Raw genomic sequence first — 25044 nt, 5'->3', positions numbered from 1 at the left:
TTGAAAATATCCATGTCACAGATGGACTGCTCTCTTTCAATTATTGAGAATGTACAGATTTTTTCAGTTGTCTTAATATGACATTTCATAAATGTCAACAATTTTTAGAAATACTTTTCTATTTTCAAATTATTGACTGTTTTCTACTCTGTGATAAATTGAAAGCAAAAGTGATTAAGGTCATTGGTAAAAAACAAATTTTTACAGAATGATCAGCATTCCCATACCTCTGATAGATGGAGATGTAGTTTGTAAGTGTGAGACAGTTGAAAGAAAGAGGGAGAACATGAGAGATTGAGTGATATTTTTTACCTCCAGTCTCCCTATACAACCATGTATGTAACACACTATTCACTTCAATGTACCAAAACATCCCAGCCCTATCATTCAACAATGTATGTCTCTGGGTGGGTATGGGTAGAAAACATGGAGTCAGTGTTTCCAATAAAACGCTTGGTATCATCCTTGTGACAGATTGGTGTTGAGATTGGGCATGGTTTCATTATAAGCAAAGGTCCCTAGCATGTCCTGTATTGACATGGTCACCTATCTGTTCAGTAAATATTTTTTACTTGAAGGTAAGACATTTGACATAAGCTCTGGAAAAAAATTGAGAGACTGCACCTTTTTCACTTTCAAAAAGGTTTAGGACAATTTACATTTTTGAGTAAAGAACAAAAGGGTTAAAATGTGCAGTAGCATACTCTTCTGTTTCTTACTCAAACTTGTTGGCTCTTGGAAGCTACAATAACTCCCTTTAAAATAACGACTGAATACAGTTCCTCTCCTTGTTACGCCTACTCGGAGATTCGGGCCTCGACGCTCCCGCTCTCTCCTGAATATTAGGGATGCGTAATGACGCGCACCTGTGTACCCGTTTGTCCTCGGCTGTTGCCAATTATGTTTTTTGTACTTAAGGAGTGAGTTTGTGTTTGTCGTTTGTCGGTGATTGTCACGTTTTATGTTCAGAGAGCATGTTAGTCTTCTCTTGCGAGCGCTGCTGGATGTGAGCGTTAATTTTGTTGTTCTGCATGACGAATTGGCTACCCGAGTTAAGTGCTTTTTTTCGTTCGACTGAACTACACGGTGACACTCCTGCGCTGAACCTCTTTCTCCAGCAGGAACAGTTCACTTGGATTGGAGCAGCTGGCTGGGCCAGCTAGCGAGAGATGGTGTCATGCAAAGTAGCTATTTGAAATGTTTTCGTGGGAAACGTGAGCAGTCGTGCTACTTTTCTTAAAAAATAAAGGAAAGAAAAGCTTAGTAATAATACTTAAATGGCTCTGGGTGCACCTATACAAACAATTAAGATTTTGCCAAGGACTGCTGGCTGTGTATGGATTTCAAAATAAAATCTGTCCTACATGGTGGAACGTGTAGTGCAGATGGGCCAAGTAACATATAGCATACTGTTGTAGTATGTAGTGGGCATTTGTTTGCGTATTATTTAGTGGAGTCATCTGAGCTACATGGTTGTGTGTAATAGCCTACATATTTCTAATGAGGAATATTGACATTGTAAAACTGGTTGTTCCCATCCTTGATTGTGATTGGCTATATCGCGTTCCATGCCGTTGTAAAATCCAGCATTTCATGCGTTTTATCTTTATAAAAGTATGTCCGAATGCTACACATGATGTGGCGTACAAAAACGTCACAATGGTGTATATTCATACTTAAGTGAAACATTACAGAGCTACTTCATTTCTTCTGAACAGGCAGGTGAATAGTAACTTAAACTATAAGCTTTCTCAGAAGATTTCCTCAGGCTCTTCAAACAATTTTGTGCTTTTTTGGTGAGTAATCTTATTTACACATTAATGTTTCCCCTATTTATTGTAATCTTACACAAAACATAATTGTATGCTTAATTTAATCCACACTTTTGTAATGCGCTACCGTAAATATCATGGCTGTACAACTAAAATGTCCCTGAGATTCAAAATTCTAATACGTTTGAAGCAAGTTTTGATAATAAATCAATCATTAAAGCTTAATAATAATACAAATAATTTAATGGCTCTGGTCGGTACCTATACAGACAGGAAATATGTTGCCAATATAAAGGACTACATGACTGAACGTGTAGTGCAGATGGGCAAAGTAACATCGCACAGCGTACGTGTTGTGGTTTGCATAGTGGGCACTGTTTGCGTATTTATTGGAGTAGTCTGAGCTACATGCTTGTGTGTAATTACACATTTCTAATGAAGAATATTGACACGTTTATTTTACGGACATACGTTCTGTATAAAAAGTATGTTTGAATGCTACACATTATGACGTACAAAAACGTCATAATGGTGTATATTCATAATTGAATGAAACATCACACAGCTACATTACATTTCTTCTGAACAGGCAGGTGAATAGTAACTTGAAGACTTGTATTGCAAGCTTTCTCAGAAGACTTTCTCAGGCTCTTCAGACAATTGTGTTTTTTGGTGAGTAATTCTTATTTACACATGAATGTTTCCCCTACTCCCCTACTCCCCTAATTTTACACGTAAAATATAATTTAATTCTAAATTTAATCCACACTTTTGTTATGCAGTTACTGTCAATATCATTGCATTAAATACATTTAAAGCAAGTTTTGATACATGTTTTCTTGTGTGTTTTGTTATAACTGACCACACATCAATAAAAAGAGACTCAAGACTCATTCCACAAATGGCCTGTAAATCAAACCTCAACAGCATTGCAGCTACAAAAGTTACAAGTTTTCTCTCTCAATTGCTTCACAGCCAATCATTGTGTGCCGAAACCAAACTCTTCCAGTCAGGTCACAGGACTGGTTAGAAAAATGGACAACGCAGAAATGGTAAGAGCCTAATAATATCAACTTAAATGTCAATGTTTAAACAGCAAACATGGTCAAATATATCTCTGAGTGACTGTGTCTCTAATGTAGGAAGTTGACCACGATGGGACAACCATCCAAGAGGTGGAAACTGATTGGAAAAATCAGGATGATCTTTCACTCCATTCCTTTGATGAGGCAGATTTTCTGGTCAGTAGTTTATGCATAGCGATAGGTGAAAGGGATGACACAGAATTGGTAAGATCCTTATTTTACATAAACCTGAATGGTTAATCATCAAACATGGTGAAATACCTCTGAGTGACTGTGTCTCTAATGTAGGAAGTGGAACGTGGTGGGAACACTATCCGTCAGACCGTAGATTACGATGACCTCTCTCTACGTTCAGTCAGCGAGAGAGATTTTCTGGTCAGTTTGTGCATCAAAAGCATCAAGGTACATTACATTTTGAAGATAGACTGTGTGAACAATGTTTCCATCTGACTCACAGTCTGATGAGGACCGTGACCGCCAGCAGAATCCACTTCCGGATAAACGCCTGGTATGTGTGTGACAAAAGGTCAATGAACTGGCTTTTTCTGCTTGTGCTGAATCAGCTTTTCCCACATGTAGTCATTTAGCAGACGCTCTTATCCAGAGCGACTTACAGTAAGTACAGGGACATTCCCCCGAGCCATGTAGGGTGAAGTGCGTTGCCAAAGGACACAATTTCATTGGGCACGGCTGGTAATCAAACTGGAAACCTCCTGAGTAATAGCCCAATTCCCTAACTGCTCAGCCATCTGACCCACGTGACCTTCCTCCCCATAGGGATCTTCATATTTTAACATTTTTCCTCTCCTCTGTTCCTGCACATTGTACTTTACTTTTGGTCTCCCTAGATTCACGTTATGGATTACGAAGCCCAGGGCCTTCTTCCTTCTTCTGTGAGAGCCGAGACCGAACCTTGCGTCTCTAATGATGTGCACCCCCCCATGCTACACGATCAGAAGAGGCGCGACAGGCAGTCCCGTGACACAAGAATCATGAAAAGGTTCCAAAAATCCTTGGTTGCCCTGGAACAGGACCTCATGAAAACAAAGGAGCAGATCCTGGACACCAACGAGTACTTTAAAGAGATGTCTCGTGTGAAGAGCCAGGGACAAGGCCTGATGGGTGCGTCTCTGAAAAGACTTGTTTATAAAGTCAGAGGGAGAAGGCTCCAGAGGATTCAGGCGCAGAAGTATATGCGGGTCAGCAAAGATTTTGATGCGCTGATCCAAGTGGTGATGGAGGACTGCAAAGATGAACTCAATCTGACGGGCCTAGAAAACTGGCAGAGAGAGGTTAAGAAGCTGCGCCTGGCCTGCAGGGCCTGTACTGAGAGTATCCCACCACCTGAGGTGTGTCGTTCCCCACCACAGGTCCAACCCTCTCTGGAAGAGAAGTCCTCCATCCAGCGAGTTGTAAGTAATTAGTACAGACCTACTGTACGTATTCATTTATTCAGCTTTTGTTTGATTCAAGGTATGGCATGGCACTGTTTGTTGATTGTCATCCTACAGAGCCATGGAAATATCCAAGGTCCCACAGGCCAAAAGGTTATGTTTTCTCTTGTGACTCTGTCTCCCCAGGATCTATCTGAGACAGAGATCACTGAGACAGAGATCACTCCTGTGGTCCCCCGCATTGAGGATGCCAAGGAATCCCCCCCTCTGACTCCTCCTACTCCTGAGGCCCTCCTCCCCAAACGGCAGCTTCCCCGGGCATTGACTCCCCTCAACCATGTCACCGTTGGAGTTGTGACTCCTACGTGGCCTAAGACTCTGCCTGCTGTGGGGTATTTACCCCCCCATCGTCTGGCACCAATCACCCACTTGAGCGGTGATGTAAAGAAGCTGCTCCAAGGAGGACTGGAAGGGCTCCAACAGGTGAGTCATCATCATCATAGGCAAATATATGATGATATTCACTGTTAAATACATTTAAGTTAATTAAATACATTGCGGACTAATGAGGCTGGAAAAGAACCGTGATTTCATTGGTTAAATTTTTTCTTAGCTCAGTGATTCATCCATATAAGCTTGTGTTCTGCTTTCAGGGTGTGATGGAGGAGAAGAAGACTGGCAAAGGGGAAAAGAAGCCTGGCAAAAGGGAGAAAACGGCCAAAACCAAGCAGCATGTCAAACCACTGCTTGTGTTGGAAGCCAGTGACAAACAGCCAGAGGAATACTCTGAAACCAATGTGAAGGAGGAGAAAAAGAAAAAGAAGAATGTGGGAAAGAGGTGAGGGCAGATAGCAGAAAGGCTAAATGGAGGGGGTAGTAGAATGTGGGTGAAGACACTAAGACCCTCAGTGTTAGGATGAGAGAATGCATATAGGTATGACAGATTACATTTTATGTTTTTCTTACGATTGACAGGTTTCTGCTGTGGCTGTCACACAAACTCATATGCGGCTGTTGTTCAGATGTTTAACAAACATCATACATGCTCATGCTCTTTCTCTCTGTCTGTCACTACACATAGATCATGTAAACATACACACATATGACATCACACTCCACCCTTACACACACATTCACTCTCTGTCTCTGACTCTGTCTTTCTGTCTCTCTCTCTCTCTTTTTGTCTCTCTCTCTCTCTCTCTCTCTCTCTCTCTCTCTCTCTCTCTCTCTCTCTCACTCTCTCTCACTCTCTCTCACTCTCTCTCATTCTCTCTCACTCTCTCTCTCTCTCTCACTCTCTCTCACTCTCTCTCACTCTCTCTCACTCTCTCTCACTCTCTCTCACTCTCTCTCACTCTCTCTCACTCTCTCTCACTCTCTCTCACTCTCTCTCACTCTCTCTCACTCTCTCTCACTCTCTCTCACTCTCTCTCACTCTCTCTCACTCTCTCACACACACACACACACATCATGTAGACATACACACTTATGACATCATCAGTTACACACCAGACTTTGTTTCCATATCACAGATGCTTGACAAAATGTTGTTCTCAATAAAGTTAACATTTTGTTTTTCATTTGGTATTTGTTTTTTGATGGTTACTACTTGATGATTAATACTGTACTGCTTCAAGTGGGCTTGCTGTAGTGGAGATGGACTAGTGTTTTCTTCTGGGAGTCTGATAAAGGAAAGAATAAAAATGAATGGTCACACAGAAAATCTCTACAAAGATTGTTTCAATGTAAACTTGACAAAATGTGTAGTCTAAACTGGACTTTGGGCCATAGTGGACTTGATGGACAATCTCATAGCCGTCACCTAGACATTACAGAACCTTAGCAGCGAAAGTTGGATCCCTCGGCATCAAAACACTTCCTGACGTCACAGTTTGGCTCTCACAACGTATGCTGCATCGAGCCAACCAACGTGACCGTGACACTTCTCCAATATTATTCAGAAGACTGGTTGTAGAAGTACTATACACCTGTAAAACAATGAAATGTCTTTACAAAGAGGAGCACCCGTTTGAGAAAAGGATGTCAGAGGGAGAAAAAATAAGGAAGAAGTACACAAACATTGCTAGCTATTAAGCTAATTCGTTAGCTATCTGCTACTTTGTTTTGTTATGTTTGCCATATGATAACGTTAGCTACCATGTTTTATTGATATTGTGAACTAAAAGTATCGTTAGCTTAAAAGATCGTCTACGTTTCAACCAGATATGTTGACAGATGTCTTGGTCTTCCACCAGAAGAGTTGTGTTATTGTCAAGATACCAAGCATGCAGTAGCTATGCAAACAAATGTTAATAAATACATACATTTGTTATAATACAGTATTTGTTATAATAAATAAATGTGTTTGGTATTATAGTCAGTTTTCCTTTGTATATCAGAGTAGAATAACCTGTCATCACGAAGGCTATTAATAACTAAGTAGTTGATTCATATACAATATAGGAAGACATTCGAGAAAATGTGATGGACTTTACTCAATTTTAGACACCAGTGGGTGGGTCTTAAAAGAGCCATTGGGGTGAATTTGAAGGAGAGCAGTTTACTTGGAGCTGGTGTAATCATGTAATAATGATCTTACTAATAAACTTTAATTTAGCATTTAAAATGATACTGGTTCACCTTAGCCTATCTCCCATCAGATCAAATTGTTTTCCAGTCTGGGAGTGATTAAAGGTTCCCGTGTCTTCCGGTCGTTTTTATTGTATCAACTCCAGTCAACATTTACAAAACTATCTCCCCCAATAATTTTTGTTCGATTCTCAAACCTGGCTCATTCTACTAGCTTTTTCATAGAATAATTTTTCCAGATTTTTGCTAAATTTGAAACCAATCCGAAATGGGTAAACTCACACCCCATTTATTTGCCTACGTCAATAAAAGTTGCATGCAAATGTGCTTGCGGATACTAACAGGGCACGAGCACATTGAGTACATTGAGCTGAATGAGCCGTAGACTTATATTGAATGAGCACAGGGAGAAATGGCTTGAGTTGGCTGCCTTGTTGTAGCAAGTTTAGCAAATCTACTAGGCCTACATCATTAACAAAGGTAATCACAATGATTATAGGCACTCAACGCACGTTGAAGTGACTGGTAGGCTAGCTTCGTCTTGTAGGGCTATAGGCCTACACCCAACCTAAATAGGGACACCGACTATGTAAAAGAAAGATTGCCTCACGCGTACACATTCAAATTGGACCATCAACGGTTTACTCAGTGGCTGAAGTAGACCAATTGTGACGCTTTTGCAAGACGAATATGTAAACACAATTTTTGACTTGACGTGTAACCGGTGTGAATCGGTACAACTTACTCATCAGGTAGGCCTACGTAAGAGCGTCAACAAAGCGCGTCAATAAAGAGTTAGTTTTTCTTTGACATAGTTGGTAGTGGTTCCACTTGGCAGTAAAGAGGTGGCAGGTTCGACTCCCGATGGCAGTGAACGACGGCTCTGGCGGAGGAAGACCACGTATTTTACCCCCGTTACACATGCACAAACTCTGTAAATCCTGTAGGCCTAAATGTTTCACAACACTAAACATATTACTAGAACGTGATGCACAAAATAAGACACAATAACATATCTAACATGACATTAAAAGCTGTTTAGAACTGAACAAAACTATTAATGATAATTTCAGTCATCCTCAATTCACCTTCCTCTTCAACTGTTGAGACCACTCCTCCAGTGGTGTGTGCAGGATGGTGTGATTGTTATTTAACATTACAGTCCCTCTGGTGCAAATAACCAACTGTCCCAGATGAATGTCCTAGTGACCAGTGACAAAGGGGTGTGATCATTCGGGTCTCTGCCAATACAGCCCTATAGGACGTGTGAGACCCATCAAGTAGAACAATTCTGTCCAGCAAATCAATAATTTAGCATATGAGAGGTGGGGGGCAGGGTGACACCCAGCCTTACAGTGTGGAACCAGAAATATGTAGCTTACTTGCATCGAAATTGGAAAGAATACAAATACAATTGCCTACAATATTTCCCTATATTGTTTACAATATCCTTTCAGGTTAGCCTGACACTAGAAGCGAAAATACTAGATCAAATTCCAGGATTTATAATAGGCCTATATTTAATTTTAGCAAAATGATAATTTAATTATACGAAGTGCATTTGTGTCACATAGGGGCATACATTTGTATGTAGGCTGAGTTACAAGCGCAATTCTTATGTTCCATTATTTTAGAGCGGCAACAATCTTCAAGACTGAAACAAAAAACTCATGTAGGTATTCAAACATGGCTCAAGCGAATAATTAGACAATACAATCACCATCTAGCGACCATCAGGCCCACGTGTCAGTAACAACGTCTCTGTCTGTAGACTCACGGGTAAATGTGACCATGGCTCGCTTCTACTAGGCTTCCATTTAAAGTTTTCACAATGTTCATGTGGTTCCAAGAGCTGAACAAAGTGTTTCTGCTTGCCCATAGTCTTGCCAGGACGATATGCAAAAGCTTCCTTATCCACATTCTGGAGCGTCCATATCCTAGGCTCTTGTAACATGGCTACTGGTCCATATACTCTTCCAACAGTGCAATAAACTCTCCTGGCTTGAAGAAGTCCTAAATCCAGAAGATGAGTCTATAAAGTATTTTGGATATATTCCAGGAGTATGCTATACAGAGTTTAGCATTTAAAGGGACTTTGGTGTAAAGCATTTAACAAACATTTTATAACATCCGTCCAAAAGTTTGGGATATTTTTTATGTGTTTTGGAACACTGGAATACTGGGTATAGTAATTTCCCCAATTTTAATGATAAGACACTGGCCTACAATTTGACAATGTTAAATGATCGAACACATATCTAGGCATATAATGTGCAATTAAAGTCAACCCAATTATAATAGGTCTTCGCAAAATAAAATTGTCTTCAAATAGGCGTATTTAAATCTTACAAAAACTTATGTCGGACAATGAAAACTGTCCTATGCGCATGTTGATGTTGACAGTAAGCCGTTGCTTAAGGCTGGTCGGCTATTTCAGCAGCGCGGTATTTCAAATCAATAGATTGTTGCCTATATGGAAGCTACGTTGACTGGGATTTCTTTGGAGAACCTTGCAGCTTCTTGCGGCCTTGAGAAAGTATGTTGTGTGTAGGCCTACTAGTACTACTCTGAGCATGCAGAGGTCGTGTTGGAATTCACAGAAGATGTCTTCTAAAATCTCACTGCAGTCGCAGCATTTCTGTCCCGTGGTTATCTCCGCTGGAAGACAAGGAAACAGCACGGATGGGGAAAGTGTGTGGGGGAAGTTCGTAGTTCATAACCTACACACTTCCTTTACTAAAGTGTCTCCTCAATTTCATAAAGTAATTGTTGATCTGTGTCTCTGTTTGGTGGGGATAGGAAGGCATGAATAGCCTAACTCCTATTGGTTGTAGCCTAAGAATCAATGAAACTTAATTTAAAAAAGTTTAATTTGAAAGGAGTTCAATACCAAAGAGCTAATATGTAATATGTAATATAAAATATATATGTAAATGTTACCAAAAATGCAATATGACATATAAATAGGTGGTGGATAAACTTGTATGAATACAAGTGTTATGTCCTTGGCCTTGTTGAAGAGGCCAGCAGCAGACATACATTGTGTCGTTGGGCAAGGCACTTCACCCTACTTGCTTCGGGGGGAATGTCCCTGTACTCCCTGTCGCTCTGGATAAGAGTGTCTGCTAAATGTAAATGTAATATTGATGGACCCCAGCCTTCTGCCAGATGGGAGGAGCTGGAAAAGTGTCCAGGGTGGGAGGAGTCACCCACAATCTTCTTGCTGGCCTCAGGGTCCTCTGGGGTAGGCACATAGCAGCCGATCACCTTCTCAGCAGCGCGGATCATACGCTGCAGTCCACTGTGATTTTGGGGGGGTGGGAGAGACAACAGCTCTGAATTTTCTTGTGGAAGGTAGCCTTCAAAGCCTTTGGTACAGAATACAGAATGACAAATACAGTACAAAGTTTCATAAGTTTCTGATAGGACTTGATTACTGTACAACCAGATGTTTGAAGTATTAACCCTTCTGTTCAGTACAAAATACCTTTTTTCAAGTTTGACAAATTATGCTTGATTTGTTCATAGGATTGGCGATATTCCCAAGCTAACCTGAAACAAAATAATTTTGCTTTGTTTAAAGTACACTTAAAGTAAATGAGAGAATTGACATTTAATAATATAATAAAATGGCTGTTTTAACCTCCTAAGCACTTAAAGAGCTGGCTTGCAATTCAATTGTTGCATTCTTTGGGTATCTTTTGACATTAACACTACATACACACATTTCAATCATGGATTTATTTATGGGAGGTTTTTAAAAGTACAAGATTGACACTTTCATGAAAAGATGAGAGAAATGAAGAAAATCAAATAGCAAAAAATTGGTCTGGGCCATGGAGATAGACTTGAAGACATCATCATCATCATAGGGGAGACACCAGCTGTTAGGGAGGATACTTACAATCAGTATCATCATCATCATTCACTTCTTCTCTGTTGGAAACCCAAGCACATGACAGTCCTGTCTCAATTCTTCGTTGTGTGAGTAAGATGCGTATGTTGCCAGTGAACACATCTGTTGTGCTGCTACGGCGGCTCAGAGACGGCAGTCTCCTGATCCAGTTGTGGAGCTCACGCTCCCGATGATTTTTGTGTCAGTCCTTTTGTGTGTATATATGGTTAGTTTGGTCCTATGTGTGTATATATGGTTAGTTTGGTCCTTCTGTGAGTATACATAGTAAGTATCCGGTATTAATTGGTCTCATTGTCTGTCCTTGTTGCGTTGTTGTGTCTTTACGTGTCAGTAAGCTTTTAGTGATGATCCTGTATTGCCTCTCTCTGATTTTGGGTTCACCCTCTTTGACCACACCTTGACAGGATGTAGTCATCTGCCTCCCTGTCCTAAACCTGAAGAGATTTAGCCTTTCATACTTAATGATCCAACTCTGTTCCAGCCTCCCCTAAATATGTTCCAGTTAAAAGAATTGTGTATTCTTACCGTAAACTCAGCATTTCCAATATGGATGGATATCTGAAATTACTTTTTGCAACTTGGTGTTGTTGGCCAGCCTCCTCCTCTCTCTGGCAGACATCTGGGGGGGGAGGGGCTTCTGTTGAGGGGGACAGGGCACCGGGTACACTGCAAAAACTCACTTTCCCTGAGTTTATATAATCCTCACCAGTTCAGAGTTAAATTTACACTTTGGATAGTGTTAATATTTTAACTCCATAACAGTGTCAAAAATGTAACACTCAGTGTTGTTTCTTAACACATTGAAGAGTAGTTTTTACACTAAACTCATCTTAATTCCTAAGATTCAGTGTTATTTTATGACACTTTAAATAGTATTTTGAACTCTTAATCGTGTTACTCCCTTACTCTAAAAGTGTTAATTTCATTCATTCAGTGTTATTTTATGACACTTTAAATTGTGTTTTGAACTCTTAATTGGGTTACTCCCTAACTCTAAAAGTGTTAATTTAAATCATTCAGTGTTATTTTACAACACTAAAGTGTATTTTAAACTTCAAATCGTGTAACTCCCTTACTCTTAAAGTGTTAATTTAAATATTTCAGTCATATTTTACAACAGTAAGTTCATTTTTTAACTCTAAATCGTGTTACTCCCTTACTCTTAAAGTGTCAATTTAATTAATTCAGTGTTATTTTATGACACTTTAAATAGCATTTTTAACTTTAAATCGTGTTACTCCCTTACTCTGAAAGTGTTGATTTAAATCCTTCAGTGTTATTATAACACTTTAAAGTGTATTCGTAACAGTTGTGTTACATTCAATGTTCTGAAAATGCTTTTTCACCACAGGAAAAAATTAACATACAATGAATTCATCTTTTTTAATGAAGACAACAATATTGAAGCACCATACAACTTAAGTCTATGCACATTTACAGAGAAAATAATGGTACAATATGAAGACCACCATAAGCACTTTGTAAGTCAAACGGATTATACATTTGAATACAGTCTGCTTTCACCACATCTTTTTCATCACTTACAAACATGTTGTAGGCATGAAAGTGCTAATTGAAATGGTCAACCATAAGCTTGTTCACTATGAAACACTTCTTTTTTTTTTTTTTTTTTCAAACACAGGTATTTCAGGTTCTGTGCCACTGCAAATGACTAATCCGGCTCTGTACTCGACCCCACTGATCCTTACCCAGTTAGTAGAGAAGATGTCTTTTGGTACAGCGGGCAGGGCTTGGGTGAACATTTCACCATTTACCTCATTGTCCACATTAAATGTTTTCAAAGGTCCATACTCTATATTATATTATATATACTCTGTATCTAACCAATTGTCAAACTTTCTCTCTCAGAATAACCTGCTTGACCCCAACCAATCGGGCTTCAAGACTGGCCACTCCACAGAGACTGCCCTCCTGTCAGTCACCACTGCCCTCCAGTCTGCCAGAGCGGCTTCCAGGTCATCCGTCATCATTCTGCTGGACCTTTCTGCAACGTTTGACACGGTTAACCACCAGATCCTGCTCTCAAGACTTTCTGAGATGGGCATCACTGGCACTGCACTCCAGTGGATCTCATCCTACCTGTCGGGAAGATCCTACCAGGTCTCCTGGGGAGGCAAACTGTCAGGCCCTCGCCAGCTCTCCACTGGTGTCCCACAGGGCTCCGTCCTTGGACCCCTCCTCTTCTCTCTGTACACCACCTCACTTGGACCAATCATCACCTCCCATGGCTTCTCCTACCACTGCTACGCTGACAACACGCAGCTGTACCTGTCGTTCCTCCCGACCGATCCGGGGATATCAGCTAGGATTAAGGCCTGCCTCACAGACATCTCCGCCTGGAGAGGCACTTATTTTTGTTGTTCACAATCTGTGCTTCATGTTTTTGGCTTCTCGCAATGTTTTGGGGCTGTCTTGTTGTTATTATCAGTGACCTATGCACTTTGTAAAGCTGTCTCTTGGAAGTCGCTTTGGATAAAAGCGTCTGTTAAATGAATAAATGTAAATGTACTCAACATGGTTCAATGGAGATGTTTCCCAATTAGATGCTATGGACATTTTATGTTTTTTGGCAAGTGATACTCTGATGTTCTTGACGTTTTTAAGTGTGCTTTTGAAAGTCCTGTGTTTTGCCTCGAATCTCATACTCCATATATGTATTAATAGTCCAATTTTTCGAATACAAGACGGGTAATGTAACATAAAATGATGTTTAGGTATCAGGTTTCTACCTGGATACAAGTGTTTGAAGAAGTCATGATGTTCTATTATTAAATGCTTCAAATGCACAGTCATGCCTAGTGTAACAGATGGAGAGAAGATTATGTTAATTATCTGCAGTAAGAGCAACAGCAAATTCCAGTTCAGGTTTCCTAGTGGCACAATGTCACCAAAAATCAAAGGAATGTTTCTTACCAGACAAAGAGTCTGAATAGAGTTTAGTCCTATATTATCGCCTATACTGTCCAAGTTGACCCTTGTCGGTCGATTTTTGCGCTCCAAGTAGCCATAGTCAAAAGCATAGATTCGTGACAAAAGACCAGGTTTGGACAAACAAAAATTCTGAGAGATATTCAAACAGTAACTTTAGCTCATACTGAGCCACCCCTTCAAGTATGTCATGCAATATGTGCAAAGAAAAGTTGTTAAAAATGTTAAAGTACTGTAGGCTGTTAAGAGCTGAATTCTTCTTGAGACCAAACACACAAAGCTTTTGTGGATCTGATTGCAACTCACTGCAGTGCATTTCAAAAAGCAATTTTTTCTATTAAGATTATCTTTGGGTCATCCTCTTTGTAAACATTCTGAGCATAAACGTTTTCGATCAAACACAAACGACAGAAGTGATGTCCTCTGAAAAACTCAACAAACCCCATTATTCCATGCATCCCCAAGTTGTCCCCAGTTATCTGACATATATTGCCACAGACCGTTTCAGGTGAGCAAGGCAAATCAATGCCATGACTCTCCAATATTTTGACGTAATCAATCAGAGGCTGTAAAATAGGATCAAAGCCATATTTATTCACACATCCAGCGTGAAACAATGCAACCAAATGGATGTTCTATTTAGTGGAGCTCCGCCCCATAGGGGAGCTCTGCTCCTATTGGTTTACCCGCTGCCTAGTGCAGCCAATGACTGAAGATCAAAATGTATACACACCTGTCCCTCACACAGGTGCCCTATATAACAGCTTACTGCCTCTCTGGCAGACAAGGCTTACGTCTGGGGTGCGCAGGCAGCGGCGGCCTCTGGCAACGCCACCCTCCTGACGGCGGCGGTCTCCAAACTCTCCACAGAGAGACCTGAGGACCTGTTGCCTGAGGAGATGTCCTGGGTGGCCAGGATGGCGTCCGCGGAGCTCCACTTGAATCAGGAGTCGGTTATTGGCGCTGGAAGTGCAATGGGCAACAGCCTTGTCATTCATCGCCACCTGTGGCTGTCCCTGACGGCCATGAGAGAGGCGGACAAGTCCGCCCTGCTGAATGCTGCAGTGATGAGCGAGGACCTGTTCGGACCGGCTGTGGCTGCAGCGTCCGAACGCTTCTCGTGCCTGGAGGAGAGGAAGCACCTGCTAGGTCATATGTCCTTCCAGGAGCCTCTCAAAGCAGGAGGAAATTAACTCGCCCTCCGGTGGCACGAGCGGCCACTGCAACGCAGGCTGCTCCTCCCACGGCACCTGTTCCACCCTTTGCTGTTCCCCCGAGAGAGCAGGTTTCAGCCGTCCACCTAACCCCAGCTGGCGTAGTGGCGGAGGTGGGAAGAAGAGGAGAACATGACTGGCGGCAGGGAACGAGGCTTCGGTTCCCACCCCTGTTTGTAGGGATGAAATGAAAAGGCTTGGACCTCCGTTTTACTCTTTCCTAGAAAGACAAGTGTTCCATCCAGTGCCTCTTACGGTCTCAACAGATATAGAGCTGGGCACTTGTACTGTTGTCGAGCGGAGTAATGAGTTGGTTTTGGTTCACGAGTTTCCACAACTAGCGATGCCGAACCATCGAGCACGTACATAGCGGAGTCTGGCCCAGCTAGCAAGCGTGTGGCCAGACCGCTAGCTGCCCCCATGCACCATAACACAGCGTGTGACTCTGTTATCACGTTACATGAGCCACCCCTGTAACAGTGCGCACAGACCTCTGGTCGCGCTGTGAGTCCTCTCAAGGCCCATAATGAGGACAGCACTCAGACCTCTTCTGGCCTTGAGACGCTGCTCCAGCCCTTTCGAGTCGACCCCACCTTGGGCTGTGCCGCCGGTTCGGTGCACAGCGGCGGCTGGGGTCAGACGAGAGTACGGCCGTTTCCTGTCTGTGGTTCCGCAGCTGAACGCACGCCCGCTCTCTCTGCGTTATGCAGAGTGGCGAGAGTCATTCTCACTGCCAAGCTGGCTAGACAGGATACTGAGAGAGGGTTATGCCATCCAGTTCATGCGGACTCCCCCTCCCTTCAGAGGAGTGAGGGAGACACGCTTGTCCTGCCCGCTGAAGGCACTCACGCTCCGGAAAGAGATAGCGAGCTTGCTGTCCAAAGGGACGGTGATCCCGGTCCCCAGAGATCAGGAGAACTCGGGTCTCTACTCCCCTTATTTTCTGCTTCCCAAGAAAAAAGGCGGGATGAGACCGATTCTAGACCTGAGGGTGCTCAACGAGAGTGTGGCCAGACAGCCCTTTCGCATGCTGACGATAAAGCGTTTGCTGACTTGTGTAAAGCGGAACGACTTTGGGATCAGCATAGATCTGAAGGACGCGTATTTCCATGTGCCTATCAAACTGAAGCACAGGAGATTTCTGCGTTTTGCCTTCGAAGGGAAGAAGTACGAGTACGCCTGCCGTTTGGATACGCGCTGGCCCCTCAAACTTTCTCCAAATGCGTGGAAGCAGCTCTAGAGTCATTACGGTGGAGGAGAATACGCATTCTAGCGTACATGTCCCTGCTGGGGTTGATCCTTTCTTTCATCAAGAATAGGCCAGTCATAGCATGGGCAAATTACTTCACCGCATTACAGTTTTTTTCAACTGCTTACACACAAATTCCTTACTTGTCACACAATTTCTGAAACCTGACAGTCAAACACCAGAACCACACAGCAAATCTAAGAAACCATGTGCTGATTCTCGGCCTTTAACTCACTTTCAGTTACATAAAACACTTTTTGCAAAACACAACACACAATTCTCTATGTAACACACAAATCTAACAGAAAGTACCTTGATTTCCTTTTTCAAACACAACCAATCAAAATGCCACACTAATTCATCAGTGCCTCACACTACCTCCTCACATGTGCTCCTCACAACACTCCTTGTTAGGCTAAAGGTCAAGTAAAGGTCTTGAACAATTGGAAGCAAACAATGCAGACAGAGTAAGGGGAGGTGGAGGGAGAGCCAGAGGAGGAGGCAGAGTTGGAAGGGTAGCAAGAGGAGGACACACCTACCACACACACTTGGCAAAACTGTTAATTTCATGCTCAAAATCACACATTGTAAACTAAACTCAAACACTAATTGTCATAACACAAAAATATACTAAAAATGACACCATGTCTACCAAACACTAACACGTGTTCTCTTTTCACAGTAACATTTAGTCAATCATAGCACAATGTCATAAAAAACACTAACATCAGATGGAATTACAGAAACTGCATTATTTGATATGTGTCAGGTCTCACAGTATATAGATTATCGATTGTGTTTGCAATGCAGTTTCTTTTGAAGCCTCTACATTTTTTGGGGGGGGTTTAGTAAATGCATGCATTTTGTTTCTTTTGCTGCAGAAATTCTGAACAAAAAATGAATGACTGATCTCAGAATAGCTTTATAGAATGTACGGTTACTGTATTGAAAAAAAGACGACAGAAACATAATTGCTGCAGTTAAGGCTTTATGTATTTGCAATAGGACATTATGTGTATTGCAAGATATGTAATATAGCTTCCATTTACATTACTGTATGTGAAAATACTACGTAAATATACAAACAGAAAAAGTCCCCCCCCCCCAAAAAAGATACTACGCAATCTAATCTGCCCGGTCTTCTGCATTTGGCCACATGTTCTCATCCACATCACACCTTATATCTTCTCTGGCTAGGCATCTTGGGAAAAATATTTTGGCATGCCTTATCCACCCCTGGCAGTGTTCAGCTGTGATGTCTTGGCATGCAGCATCCATTGCATCCAGGAGGGACATTTGGTCATGTGGACGATGGTCAAAAACCTTCCATCTCCAGGCTGAGAAAAACTCCTCAATGGGGTTGAGGAAAGGGGAGTGAGGGGCAAGGAAAAGGGACATCATCCTCGGATGGGCGTCAAACCAGGCTGTAACTGCCCGGGAATGGTGGAATGCCACATTGTCCCATGTGATCACATATGTTGGCAAGGGGTCTCCCACATGTCCCCTCTCTACCTCTGGCACCAGTCTTTGGTGCAGGTCTTCTAAAAACAGCAGAAGGCGGTCTGTGTTGTAGGGGCCAATCTCAGATTTATTCAGGAGTGCACCGTTGTTGGAGATGGCGGTGCACATAGTAATGTTGGCTCCTCTTTGGCCTGGCACGGTAACTGTTTGCCCTTTTGCCAATTACATTTCTTCCGCGCCGACGCCTTTTTGCCAAGTTGAAACCAGCCTCGTCAACGTAGATCATGACATGTGGGACCTCATTGGCTTCCAACTCCATGACTCTCTGAAAGTAATCAGACAGTGTGTGTAGATGCTCTGCTCTATACATACTATAAGTCTTACTGTATTCCAGGTTTATAGAGTACTTTACGGCAAAAGACACTAGGTATAGTACTGAAATGACTATTGCATAACCTAACCTGGACGTATTGGCGACGGAGTTCTTTGATGCGCACACTGTTCCTTTCAAAAGGAACTTTATACAGTTGTTTCATTCGGACTCTGTGTTTATCCAGAGTCCGAGAAATGGTTGTTACACTGATTGCTGCAATGTTCCCAAAGACAAGATTGTCCTCTTGAACTCTGGACTGAATGTCTTTCAGTTTTATTTCATTGTCAGCAACTACCATGTTGACAATAGTAAGTTCCTGTTCTTCATTTAGGAGCTTTCCTCTGCCCCCTGAGGGAGGTAGACGTTGACTCCTTAGAGAGACAAAATACAGTTACATATTACAAAGGTAGTGACCAGAGGCATACAGTCACTGTAATACATGGTAAACTTACAGTATTTACACTTTGCAGTAGGAGAAGCCCGTATACAATATCCTACCTGTTGGTTTCTCGAAAAATCTGGACAATGGATGACACTGTGTCCCGGCTGAGATTTGGCTGTACTCTTTCACCAGCTTCTCTGTATGATAGCCCGTGATTTATGACATGGTCTATGATTCTAGCTCTTATTTCGTCCGTTACCCTAGCTCTGGCCCTTCTTTGAGCTCCACCACGCATTCTGACTCCTCTCCCTCTTCCTTGCCCTTGTCTCACTCCTCTCCCTCGTCCTACTCCTCTCCCTCGTCCTACTCCTCTCCCTCGTCCTACTCCTCTCCCATGTCCTGGTACTTGTCTTGGTCCTTGTCTTCCTCTCCTTCGTGGAGGCATTTTTCTTGCTTTCTTCTTCTTTTCTCTATAAATGTATTTTCCCACACAAGATCAGCCCAAAGAGGTCCTCTTTATTTACCATATGGTGCAATTGAAAGAACCTCAACACCTGAGTGTGTTTCCTAGATGGAAATCAGCTGTGATTATTTGCTTCAATCAGCTATTTCTCAGTAGCAATTGAATATACATATTATGGAGGATATATTTGTGTTTCAATTCACAATATGAACAGTTGTTCACTTTGACTTTAGCCAATAAATTAGGTTTTGAACATTGTGTTATCTGTTCTGACATACAGTGTTAAAGCATTGGTAAATTGGTCCGTAAAAATCGACTGTTTTGGTCTTGGTGGAGCTTGTGTGTAAAAGAAGTTCAAGCATTTAAAATTTGTGTTTACTCTATGGATTTTGTGTCATAGCAACAAGAAATGTGTTAATTGTATAGCCAACACAGGCGGATGTTCTGCTAACTGTGTCAAGAGTTTAGAAAACTTGTTAAAGGTATTAAAAAAACTGTCATAGCGATTGAAAAAAACTGTAAATATCCACATTGACCAAAAAGTAAACATCCATATTGACTGACCACCCACCTGTATCGCCATGAAATGGTCTGTTCCTGCCTTAGGGCACTTATCACTGACGGTGTTTGTTTGCAGTCAGTTGATGCACTAGTCGCCTGAAATAGTAATCACAATGTCGCCTAGTAAACATAAATCAGGTTTTTGATTTACGACATAGGTCAAGAAAAAAGAGAGAGGAAAGACAAGTGAGAGGTTTTCAATCTGTAACCCAGTTTTTCACCAAGAAAGGTGGGTAGCCAGTAGCCTTTGGTATTACAGTAACCTGTTGGCTTAATGTCCATAGTAAAATAAACTAGCGAGATACAGACTAGTGTTAGCCTACATTTAATCAACATCTAATCAGTACAGGAAAATGTTTAGTGATATATTTATATTAAATCACTGTTCTGACTTCCTGCCCCTTAACAGACTTAACAACAGATGAGTCAGCAGCACCACAGTCTCCCCATAACTGTACCTCTCCCTGCCCAGTGAAGAAGGTAAGCAACATTGTTTTATCGACATGCCAGTTAGCATCATTCCAGGGAGTCTGTGGGGATTTCTCTGTCTCTTGCTCTTTTTACCATAACAAAAAAGAAATATTTATTACAGTTTTTATTGATTGCTAACACACAAATATAGGAACATATGACACAATCACCACAACTTGTAACTCATGTGCCAACTCTTTTAACCAATTCTGCTGAACTATAAACAAATGTTGCTGCTTTAGACTTTAGACTTTTGCTGCAAATTTCAATTGCGATCCACACTTTCCTCAAAACACAAAACACAATTATCTGCTTTAAACACAGATTTCAATTGGTAAACCACACAGTCTCCAAAACACTACACACAATCCTCTTTATTTTTAACACTTCATCCATGCCAAAAGCTCCTTGTTTTCAGACAGAACACATTGTTATTCAATTAATAAAACTTCAATTTCCAAGGCTGTTGTGCAATTTATAATCAAGGTTTTAGCAATATAAGGGACATAGGTGAGCTCCTGGTTTGGAGAGCAATGAACGACATGGAAGCACAAGCATTTCAGAGAGGCAGAGGAGTAAGGGTTAGAGGAGGACGAGGAGGCGGACGAGGGGGAGGAAGAGATGGAAGGAGAGCAGTAATCACTGATGAAATTCGGGCCACAGTGGTCGACCATGTCGTGAACCATGGTTTGACCATGCAGGAGGCAGGCCAGAGGGTGCAACCAAATATTAGCCGCTACTCCGTTGCATCCATCATACGGACGTTCAGGAGAGAAAATAGGTAAGAAATACTAGGCCTACTATGACAGAAAAACGGTTGTATTTTTGTATTTAGAGTATTTTCCATTGTTCTGTATTTGTACATTTTGCAGAACTGAAAGATTACCCTGGCGTGGTGGGAGGGAGCGTACCTTCTCAGATGCACAGGAAACAGCAATAGTCAACATGGTTGTGGCAAATAACGCATTAACCATAAGACAAATAAGGAATACAATAATCAATGACCAAGTCACATTCCCCAACATTCTCACAGTTGGCCAGGCTACAGTGGACCGTGTTCTGAGGCAGAACGCACTAAGAATGAAGCAGATATACAGAGTGCCGTTCAACAGAAACTCTGACAGAGTCTAAGATTTGTGCCATGACTATGTGCAAGTAAGTCTTACTCTATATATTCTTACAGCTGATTGCGTCCTATTACTGTAGCACTGACACATTAATGGACTATATTGTAATCCAATTCAATGTTACAGTATTTTCAAGTGTTTTACAACAATGTGTAGGCCTATTTCTGATAACTACTGTAATATTGTCATCTTTGTTTCAGAGAGTTCTTGAGCTAGAGGCAGCTGAGGAGTCAAATACATTTATTTATATTGATGAGGCTGGTTTCAACCTCTCCAAAAGAAGGCGCAGGGGCAGAAACATCATTGGACAACGCGCCATTATCAATGTCCCTGGCCAGCGGGGAGGGAATATCACTCTGTGTGCTGCCATAAACCACAACGGCATCCTCCATCACCACTCAATCATTGGCACCTACAACACTGCCCGTCTCCTCATATTCCTGGACACACTCCACAACACACTTATTCCACCCGACCAAATAGTCCATGCAGAGCAGCCCAGGTACGTTGTTATCTGGGACAATGTAAGTTTCCACCGGGCTGCTCTGATCCACAATTGGTTCACCAACCACCCACGGTTTTTGGTGCTTCCCCTCCCACCATACTCTCCATTTCTAAACGCAATAGAGGAGTTTTTTTCTGCCTGGAGATGGAAGGTATATGAACGCAATCCGCAGGCACAGATGCCCCTGATACAGGCCATGGAGGAGGCATGTGGCTATATAGCCCCTGAGGCCTTTCAGGGCTGGATTCGCCACACCAGGCGTTACTTTCCCCGCTGTCTGGCCAGAGAGAACATAGCCTGTGATGTTGATGAGGTCCTCTGGCCAGACAGGATCCGAAGACAGAATGCAGCCTAATTATTTTGTCCTCCTTTTTAACAGTGTTTTACAGTATATATATTTTAATTTTACTTTTCTTCTTTGTTGTTGACTGTACTGGCCTATTCTTTATTTCACTTTTGAAACAAATAAATATTTTTGTTACTGTATATTTGTGTGTTGTTTCATATTGGAGTAAAAACATTTTACAGTTAAATTTTACAGTATAACAATATGTACTAAGCCTAAGTAAGCCTATGGTATCATTGAACATGAAAAGGCAAAATGCTCCTGATAAGGCCTTCATACATGGTGTTTTCCCATTCATCGTAGTGTTTTCACTTGAGTACATCAGTGTTCAATCGATGCTTGAAAAGTCTACTCAAATAATAGTCTGTGTTTGTTGTATGAAATCAAAATACCATTTTGAGGTGACATAACATTGTTTTGAAACCAAAGTAGCATTTTGCAGGAATTATTAAGTGTTTTGAATTTTGTGTGAGTGGTTTTGGGGTTTGTGCTTAGAGTTTTGAGAAATCGGGGTAGGCTTTCAAAAAATTTTTGTTAGCAATCGATGAAAACTGTAATGACAGAAATTTAAACTAATTATTTTCTTACATAATATTCATTATGAAATAATAAAAAAATAAACTACTAACTGTACTGGATGCTGGACAGGTGGAAATAGTGAGTAGTTTACCTCAGCCTGCATGTAATTTACAGACTATTAAAATAATCCAGTTTTATACGTTAATTGAGATTGAATTATGGCTGTTAAATTACATCTATAGATACAGACTTAATTACTCCCATCAAGAAGGGCAATTTATTTGAGAAGCTTGCACACACACAAACACAGCAAAACATCTATTGGATCTAATGTATGTAATCAAGTGGTGGTGATACAGAACTGTCGTTAATTTGGGTCAATGTTCTGTAGTGTGTCATTTGTTGGTATTTGGCATATTTTTATATATACTGTATATATCACAGTATATATGTACATTTCACATGCATTGTGTACATCCTACAGAGCCAGGGCCCTCTCAGGTACTGCTAATATAAGGAAGAAGTGTGGAAGCATGCAGGAAGAAGGGAAAGAAAGCTACAGTGATGATGAGGATGAGAGATGCACGGTGGATGTTGACCCAGGTTTGTGGCCAGCAGATTTGACTGACAGGGAGGCTTCTGTGAGGGCACTGGCCAGCAGAGATGATCATGATGATGTACACATGCAGACTTGCATGTACAAATCACCAGCAGTAAATATTGTGCTAGTACTCGTATTGAACTACAAGGACCAAGACAGTTGGAAGCCTTTAATTTGATTTATGTAAAGCTTTTGATGGGACAGTTAGGTCCCAGAGGGGTCCAATTGGATTTTTTTGTCATTGGGCCCAAAATTCCTGGTGGCGCCCCTGCCAAGGTGACCACACCCCTGGAGGCGTTCGGTGTCGTTTCTGCTGATAATAAACAATGTTATCAACAAGCGTTACAATCCAGTGGCATTTATGTTTGTATGAATATCATAATCACACCAATGGAAAAGTTGTAGCTTCATGTTTGGGTCGATGGTCCTGTGTAGACCCATGATGCAAGACAAGCAGCGTTCAAGATAACTAGTATAGCCTCCAATGTGTCAAGGTGAAGCGTCTGTGCACAAGGATGATATCCAGTCAAAATAAACCTGATTTCTCTAAATGGGTAAATCATAATTAAATAAGGAATTATGGAACATCAACGTCGTCGGTTTATTTTCCAATGTGGGTGGGACAGCTTTAAAAATTCTATATAACAGTGGATACCGCTGTTAAATATATTTTTCTTGATACAAAATGTGTGGTGGGGAGTACACATGTTCACTTTTCAAAACGTGATTAAAACAGTTCATGTACAATTAAATGTACTACCCTGTTTAACACTGACAACAGACCATGGCCTGGACCACAGTCCGGGTGGAAAGAGCGCCATCTGCTGTTTGATGACGTTTGCTGTATTATGACGTAATTCATCAAATAAACTATATAAGGCCGTTCTGATCATTGCTCTAATTTCTTATTTAACATTTTCTCGGACAAGGATTTGGATCTCTACGACGCTTTCACCTTGCTGAATTCGTATTGGAACACAGCAATATTTTAATGCAAGTAAATGTCAGATGGCTGAGCGGTGAGGGAGTCGGGCTCGTAATCAGAAGTTTGCCGGATCGATGCCGTGCCAAATGGCGTTGTGTCCTTGGGCAAGATACTTCACCTTACTTGCCTTGGAGGGAGTGTCCCTGTACTTACTGTAAGTCGCTCTGGATAAGGGCGTCTTGTAAATGTTCAAATTGTTTTGCACCTTACAACTTCTTAAAGTTAAGGAAGATACTGAGACTTTGCAAGGTTTAAATTTTCAAGAAGATGTTCTCGGGTATCTCGGGGTCTTGTTCACGAGTGAGGGAAGAATGGAGCATGAGGTCGACAGGCAGATCGGTGCGGCGTCCGCAGTGATGCGGGCTCTGCATCGGTCCGTCGTAGTGAAGAAGGAGCTGAGTCGAAAGGCGAAGCTCTCTATTTACCAGTTGATCTACGTTCCTACCCTCACCTATGGTCACGAACTATGGGTAGTGACCGAAAGAACGAGATCGCGAATACAAGCGGCCGAAATGAGCTTTCTCCGCAGGGTGTCCGGGCTCTCCCTTAAGGCCGATTTATACTTCTGCGTCTCCGTTAACGGACAGACGCACGCACAGAGTCGGACGGACTGGTTGAATTGATACTACTCCGACGGCTCTGCGTGCTGAAAGAAATTCACAGCCAGAACAGTAGATGACGCTGCACTGCGATGCTAGCTAGGTTATCGAAAAGTCGGAGCAAATTTACAAATGAACCGTTTCATCAATAAAATGAGCACATTTTCAGCAACTACACTGTCCATTTATCGTCACATTTTAATTCAGATGCTGATTTACATGAACTGTTTAGCTGAAATAAGAGTTGCACAAACGTACAACAATGACGGTCAAAGGATTCTGTTCTCTTGTTGGTCACGGCAACCCCGCCCCCCACCCCTGACGCAATACGGACCAATCATAGCCAAGGGGTATCCGTAAAAAGACGAACGGACAGACGGATAGTCAGGAAAGTCAGGAGGCGCACGCAGAGCTCTGCGAGGGCTCTGCGAAGACACGCAGAGGGCGTTTCTTGAAGGAGAGGGCGTTCCCCGTGTGCGTGTG

At 41.9% G+C, this 25044-nt stretch overlaps 1 protein-coding gene and 2 pseudogenes across 1 annotated transcript; 2 read left to right on the top strand and 1 right to left on the bottom strand.

Moving 5' to 3' along the window:
* Positions 1 to 957: 957 nt before the first annotated feature.
* On the top strand, positions 958 to 5740 carry LOC146267742 (uncharacterized). Its single transcript, XM_084709969.1, has 10 exons — positions 958 to 1796; positions 2362 to 2444; positions 2748 to 2824; positions 2915 to 3013; positions 3146 to 3232; positions 3315 to 3365; positions 3706 to 4269; positions 4438 to 4734; positions 4905 to 5089; positions 5227 to 5740. Exons 3-10 carry the CDS (start codon positions 2807 to 2809, stop codon positions 5279 to 5281), a joined length of 1356 nt encoding a protein of 451 aa, XP_084566095.1. The 5' UTR covers positions 958 to 1796; positions 2362 to 2444; positions 2748 to 2806; the 3' UTR covers positions 5282 to 5740.
* An 11654-nt stretch (positions 5741 to 17394) lies between these two features.
* On the bottom strand, positions 17395 to 18387 carry LOC146267741 (uncharacterized; annotated as a pseudogene).
* Positions 18388 to 20584: 2197 nt separating this feature from the next.
* LOC146267740 (uncharacterized) lies at positions 20585 to 21699 on the top strand (annotated as a pseudogene).
* Positions 21700 to 25044: the final 3345 nt, after the last annotated feature.

Source organism: Hypomesus nipponensis, chromosome 11, assembly GCF_054491055.1.
Source record: "Hypomesus nipponensis isolate SF chromosome 11, ASM5449105v1, whole genome shotgun sequence".
NCBI classification, from domain to species: domain Eukaryota; kingdom Metazoa; phylum Chordata; class Actinopteri; order Osmeriformes; family Osmeridae; genus Hypomesus; species Hypomesus nipponensis.
Note: the sequence above shows the minus strand (reverse complement) of the source record. Positions and strands in the feature narration are given on the sequence as shown.